We start from the raw sequence: 7069 nt of genomic DNA, 5'->3' as shown, positions 1-7069 counted from the left end.
ATTTTATTTTTGCTTTATTTTTATTATATATTTGTTTGTTTATATTCAGACACAAAGGTACAATTAACACTCAAATATTGAGTTTTAACCCACCCATCCTCTCTCTCTCTCTTCTCCTTGTGGGTTGACTTCTTAGTGGCCTACGTCACCACAGTCGGCCATATTCACAGATGTTTACTCTTAGAACATCTGGAAACCACACAAGGTCAGGGAAGGGTCCAGGATACTGTTTGAAATCCATATAAGGGCACAGGCAGCTGGGGGACATTCCATGTGCCGACAGTCAAAGACATTCCAGCTGTGGAAAACATACCTTCACACAGGCTTACTGTCTTTATCTGTGCGTGTGTGTTTCTCATCTTGAGCCTTAAAAGTGTTTTTGAGTTTCTGTTTGGGGAGTACATGCATAATAGGGAGAGATAAAGAATGTGTGTGTGCATGAGAATGACATTACCATCTGTTCATTGGAAAATACAGTACTGAAACATCTTGTGCTTAGTGATTTGAAGTTACGGGATACGTGTAGTCCTCTCTAAAAATACATTCCACATAGAGCCATAAATACCACCAAGATTATTTTATATTTCAGCCTGAGGAATATCTGTCATGACCATGACTCTGTTTAGGGAAGTCGTGACACTCGGCGGCCATCTTTGCAACGCGCCTTCGAGCAGTTATTCTTAAGAGTTAATGGGGAATACTGATATTTCTACAATCCCGATTAAACGACATATTTAAAAACAACATTTAATAATCACTTAAACTGTATCAAAACGTTTGTTTCCTAATTGGGCTTAAAAACATAATTTTTCATATTGCTTTAGATAATGCGCAATTCTTCACTAGGGCGGCCATATTGAGCGATGCCTTGCTCCCCATTCATTTCAATGGCAGTGACGCATGTTGTTAATATTTATATCTTTGCTTTGGGTACATTATAACTCCAGATTTATATTATATATATAGAAATATAAAAAAAATTGATTTATGCATTTGCCAGATGTTTATATCCATAGCGTATTACAGCAAACGGTTCAAGGTATACATGTAGTTTTTAGATGTTGTGAATCTCTCATCTTGGCATTGTCAGCACCAATTTTTATTCAAATAATATTGGAAATATACAATGAAAGACTTCAGGTTTTCACTTTAACTTTTATTAGTACATCATTCCACATATAATGGAGTTATATGTGTTACATGTGTTATTGTTGTCTAACGAAAACAGTGCTTAGGCGAAGAAGCTTCCCTTTAAAACCGACCTAGGCCAGTTTTTAAGACCCATGTAGCTTAAGGGATAGTTTACTAATATATTCAAATTCTCTCATTATTTACTCACCCTCATGTTCCAAACTTGTATAATTTTCTTCTGTCGATCACTAGGAAGATTTTTGAAAAAACATCTTTCAAAGATAAAGCAAGATTTAAACAATCATGCGCAAAAATTACAAAAAACACAATTTTTTGTGTAAGAAACAGACCAATGTTTCCATTGACTTACTTCAGAACATCAAAACGTGCCAGTTTAAAGGAGCAATGTGAAGATTTTAGTGGCATCTAGTTGTAAGGTTTCGAATTGCAACCAATGGGCTCACTCCAACCTACCTTTCGAAGCACTACGGTTGCTGACACAGGTAAAAGATGTCATTGCGTTTTCACTTTTTGCTGAAGGAGATTACGTATTTATGAAACGCACTCTGTAGAGCAGTTTGTCCGTTAAGGGCTACTGTAGAAACAACATGGTGAAAATTCCATGTAAGTGGACCCACGGTATATGTAGATAGAAATAGCTCATTCTAAAGTGATAAAAACATAATGCTTCATTATATAAGGTCTTTATACACCTCTGAAGAAATAGTTATGAATATTATATTACATTTGTTTTTAATAGAAACCATAACACACGGCACCTTTAAGTCATTAAATGACAATAACTAAGGACAAACTGATGGCCATGCACATACAAGCAAACTTCACAGCATACAATTTGGTCTGTTTGTCACACAAAGCTGTCGTATAGTTTTCTATGACAATTCACTGTCTTGTCATCATTTATTTTGTATGTTTCAGAGCAACTCGAAACATAACAGATTAAGCAATTGATGATGGCCAAAAAATGTTACTCTAATTCAACCAATAAAAGAGCAAAACTGGTCTCAGATCAGCTGTAGAGAGCAGCTTCCACCTGTCTATGCTGAGCAATAGGATAACCATAGGAATACATATGGCAGATAAGAGAGAGGGGATTGGAGATGGGAAGACTGAAAACATATGAACAGCACTACAGCCAGACGCATGAAACGAAAAAGAGAGAGAGAGCTGGAACCAACTGGAATACCAGAAGCACACGGCAGAACTACACCGGCTTTAACCAGCCTGCGGGAGACACGGCTTATGTTCCAATACTCCTGAGCTCATCCATGTCTGTATAGAATAGATACCAATGAAAAAAGTACTTTTATTTCTTTAAAAGTCTGTTTGAATCACAATAAGCCTTTCGTGCTTTGTTGAACTCTAGCTGACTTTAATCTTATTTTCCTGTTTTTGTTATAAGGTTGTCCTGAATTCTTTCGTCTCTCTAAGGTCATTTGGAGCTTGAACTAAGGAGCTTTGCAGATGTATTGAAACAGAGATGTCCGATCGGTTAAGTTCCACAAAAAAACTATGAAATACAGAGCAGAATTCCTATTTTATTACTCAGTGAAATGTCACAACCGAATATTACTTATAAAAGCATTAGCACTGGTGTATTTAGACTTTTGCTATCACCAGACACAGAGGAGACCACAAGGAACAATAAGAAATCAACTGTTAACAACAATGTACAGAAGGTTAAAGAGAAATGTGATAACCATTGATTCTATCCATGCTTCGGTTAAGGCAAGCTACATCATCTTATCTTTTGTTTTTCTCCTGTATAAAGTTACAATATCACTGTACGAAGAGAGCTATTATATCTAATTCTACAGCTGCACTGCTGCTATCGTATTTGTGATCTAGTTGGTGAAATCCCTCGGCATGTAGCTTGGTATTCATCTACTCACATTCCACAAAATATTTGCGTCAGCAAACAAAACACGTTTGTCTCCGGTTTACACTAAATCTGTGATGCACTCTAGGTGCTTGATGAATAAAATCGTACTGATATAAAGCACCAAAAGCTCAGTGTGTTACTATGGTAAAATATATCAAAAGTTTTATGTTGGGTTTTGATTTTTGATTTAAATTATTTTCTGGACATAAATGCTGAATTATTGGCTCATTTCAAAGGCTGGAACAGTGCCTGTGTGTGATATATATATAGTGTATATACGTGTTTGTGTGTGTTTAAAGTGTATTGCTTCACAAATCTTTTGTTTTAATGAGTGCGACGAGGGGCTTGTCATCTGGACTGTAGTCTTCATAGCTGATAGGAGTGGCGTCATACATCGCTGGTCTGGATTTCTTTCCAAACCTGTACCAGACACACAAGCATGGGAACAGTCTCATGATTTTCAAAAGTCTGATTCATATTTAACGTTCACCCAAAATGTATCGCTGTCATATCGCCAAAACTCTTCAACTTCTATATGGATACAACACATTCAAAAACGAATGCTGTTTGCCATTAAACTTGGTAAAAAAGCATAATGACACATCAGTTTGAACATGAGGAAATGTAATTTGTATGGTCATGTGTACTACTTTTACAAAAAATTATGCAAGTCAAAAGCTTTCAAACCCCTGGCTGCTGATTGTTTTGCATAAGTCTAAAATATCTCAACCAAAATATTGCAATATTTTACATATAAAGTAAAATGTAACCCTTGTGTAGTGTTTTTTGGTATAGCTTTTCAATGTTAATCAGACATTGACCTTAAATGTATTTTCTTCACCCATATCGGGTATTTTCCTTTTTCTAGAACATTTCGTTTTATAAATAAATTTATATTTGGGTACACTAGACATGTGAACACTGGGTGAATAACAATAACAAAAGCACAATCAAAATACAAGGGTTTAACAGAATAAGTCTAAATAATGACAAAATTGGGATTATTGGGTGAACTATTACTGTTCAAACAAAATACATTCAAATCTAATTTAGAGATGAATTGATGTTTGTAGTCATTCATATACAATACATGAACTTGTACCTGTACAAGTATGGTGTTTTGTAAAGAGGTCTTACGAACCTTGCATGGCGAATGGAAGCGATAGCATTACTGAAATCACTGTCGATGCTGCGGCAGTTGTAAAACTCATGGTAGGCATGACGGGACGAGCCCTGGTACTCGATCCGACTGATGCGACAGATGCCGACGATGAGGATGATGAGCATCAAGACAAAGGCAACGCACAGAGCCCCTATTATTATGTAGAGAGAGTGACGAGGCATATTGGTCAATGAGTCCACAGGCTGAGACATCTTCCACTGCAAATCTGACACACCGAGAGAGAGAGAACGAATGAAAAAGGATGAAAAAGTTGAGGATACGATAAATCACAAACAGATTTTGCCTGTTTGTAATTAAATTGTTGCCATGATGCTAGGCTATTCTGAGTGGTTGCCAAGACGTTGCTTATCTGTTGCTAAAATCGTCTGTGTTGTTTTTAGCATCTCAATGGTTTATAGGGTATTCTGTGTAGTTGCCATGGTTGTTGCTATATGGTTGCTAAGGTCCTCTGTGTAGTTATTAGCTTCTCACAGGTTGATATGGTTTTCTGTGTGGTTGCCAGGACATTACTATATGGTTGCTAAGGTCATTTGTGTAGTTATTGGCTTCTCACAGGTTGATAGGGTATTCTAGGTAGTTGCAAGGTCTTTGCTTTACGGTTGCAAAGGTCATCTATTAAGTTATTATCATCTCACTGGTTGATTTAGTTTTCTGGGTGGTTGCCAGGACATTGTTTTTTGGTTGCTAAGATCTTCTGTGATATTATTAAAATAAATGTAAGTTTTTTTTAATCATCTACATACAGGTCGTAGCATTTAATTTGTAGTACGATTACTTGCTCTTCTACGCATGTGATTTATCTTATCTGGTGTCCCTGCGGTCTCTCTTACGTTGGTAAAACTTCTAGATTAGTTGCATTAGTGAACATCGAAGTAATATCAGGACAGGAGATGATCGCAACCCTGTAGTGGTACATTACACATAACAAACCGGTTAAAGGTGGTGACTTCGAGAGAATATTGTTACAGCGGGAATGTTTTTGGATTTATACTTTGAATACTTTATCGTAACTTGGTTTAAATGAAGATTTTGATATAAAGCCGTTTCTTTAAAAAAACATATATATAATAGAAACACAGTATAATTCTCTTGTGCCTGATGAAGATCTGAAGGCCGAAACGTTGCTGATTAATTATTAGAGTTGTGGAGCAGATTTCAGTGTGCGGACATTTTGTCACTGGGTGCTCTTAGTGGTTGCTATGGCATTGCTATATAGTTGCTAGGGTGTTTTGAATGGCTGTTTAGTTGTCCAAGACAAAACAACCTAAAAAACTGCGAAAGCTTGGTCCTTAAACTGATAGGACTTATGTTTTTTTGCAGTTTTATTTGGCAGAAACTGGGCTCGAAGTTGTGAGTTATCTCTGAGTGGCGCTATGACTCCATCTCTCTGCATGTCATTGATGTCCTGCCTCTCAACCGGGGGTTCGGCGGGGCATGAGAGTACACGATGAGCTACACAAAGATAATGGCACTGCGTCACAGCTGTCTCAATTGGTAATACAACGTCATTCCTCAGGGGACAGCTCTCTGCCCTGTTATAGCATGATGGTGTCCTTGACACACATGAAGGTTGTGATTGAGCAGCATAGCCTCCAAAGAGACCTTTTGATCTATCTCCTACATGACCATGACCTGTATTCCACCCCACGCTCCTTTAACATTTGTTGGATTTCGACAGTGTAAAAATAACTGCCAGTAACTTACTGTATACTTAATTACAACATAATACTACTTAATGTAAGAACTAGGTAAGTTTAAAACAAAATTGTAAATTCAATCTACAGTAAGCTACTGGCAAACCTACTGAAAAACTACAGCAAAATTTTATGTTCAAAACCCTTTTGGTTTACGTTTTTATTTTCTTCTTACCCCACTCTCACAGATTTGCTCTAGGTAGATCAGAAAGGCAAAGGTGAACTTACGGATCTCACAGCTGCCTCCTACCCAGCCAGGTGGGCAGTGGCAGGTGTAGCCATTTGATTGGTCGATGCAGGTGCCGCCATGGTGACAAGGGTTACTCTCACATTCATTCAGGTCAACTTCACAGTTCTCGCCTACACAGGGACATAAAGGTGTGTTTAAAACACAGTACCGCACATAACCCCTAACATTGCCATCTTCCTCATGATACACTGGTTATTATTTATTAAAAATAGTATATGAAAGAAATAAATAAACACAAATTGAAATATTTACCCATGTATCCTGGGGGACACACACAGGACGCATTTCTACCACTGCTTTCACAGCGTCCACCATTCTGGCATCTGAGTTTCAGACAGGGGTCCTTATATATCTCACAGTGCTTTCCTGAACAAATCCACACGAGTTCAGTTAACTGATATGTTTTTAATTCAAAGTGACATTGTTTACTAATTTGACATTAATTCCAGGATGGCTTCGCATGCGAAATGCACCTGTGAACTGGGGAGCGCAGATGCACTCGTAGGCATTGATAAGATCCCTGCATGTGGCGTAGTTCTGACAGGGAGCAGACAAACATTCATTATACTCCTCTTCACAGTACAGACCATGATAACCTATACAACAGAAAGACAGAGAGAGAGAGAGAGAGAGAGAGGGAGAGAATATTTGCATGTTTGAATTTTTTTTTTAGGGGTAAATATAACAAGATGTATAAGCATTATTTTTGAAGATTTCTGAAGAAGCAGCACCAAAAAAAAACGAGTAAATATTTTTTTTAGCATATTCCAGATTGTGATGATAAACATGAATATCTGCCACCCTGCAGAGCACAATAGGGGTTTGGAGAAGTATGGATGGATAATGACATGGTTAACTCAATATTGTCCACCAGAGGACAGTGTTTCATTTGAGACTTTTTTCATTAA

At 37.4% G+C, this 7069-nt stretch overlaps 1 protein-coding gene across 3 annotated transcripts in view; it reads right to left on the bottom strand.

Annotated features, from left to right (window-relative positions):
- Positions 1-2670: 2670 nt before the first annotated feature.
- The window catches only part of dner (delta/notch-like EGF repeat containing), a 30093-nt gene continuing 25694 nt past the window's right edge, over positions 2671-7069 (bottom strand). For all 3 annotated transcript variants that reach the window (XM_056766482.1, XM_056766483.1, XM_056766481.1), the window contains 5 exons: positions 6635-6757; positions 6414-6527; positions 6140-6271; positions 4176-4422; positions 2671-3454 (listed from right to left, as the gene is read on the bottom strand). In XM_056766482.1, coding sequence (XP_056622460.1) covers positions 3343-3454; positions 4176-4422; positions 6140-6271; positions 6414-6527; positions 6635-6757 — 728 coding nt within the window. In that variant the 3' untranslated portion in view covers positions 2671-3342. The remainder of the gene's footprint in view (positions 3455-4175; positions 4423-6139; positions 6272-6413; positions 6528-6634; positions 6758-7069) is intronic.

Source organism: Triplophysa dalaica, chromosome 14, assembly GCF_015846415.1.
Source record: "Triplophysa dalaica isolate WHDGS20190420 chromosome 14, ASM1584641v1, whole genome shotgun sequence".
In the NCBI taxonomy this organism is placed as follows: domain Eukaryota; kingdom Metazoa; phylum Chordata; class Actinopteri; order Cypriniformes; family Nemacheilidae; genus Triplophysa; species Triplophysa dalaica.
This window is presented reverse-complemented; position numbering and strand designations above follow the sequence as displayed.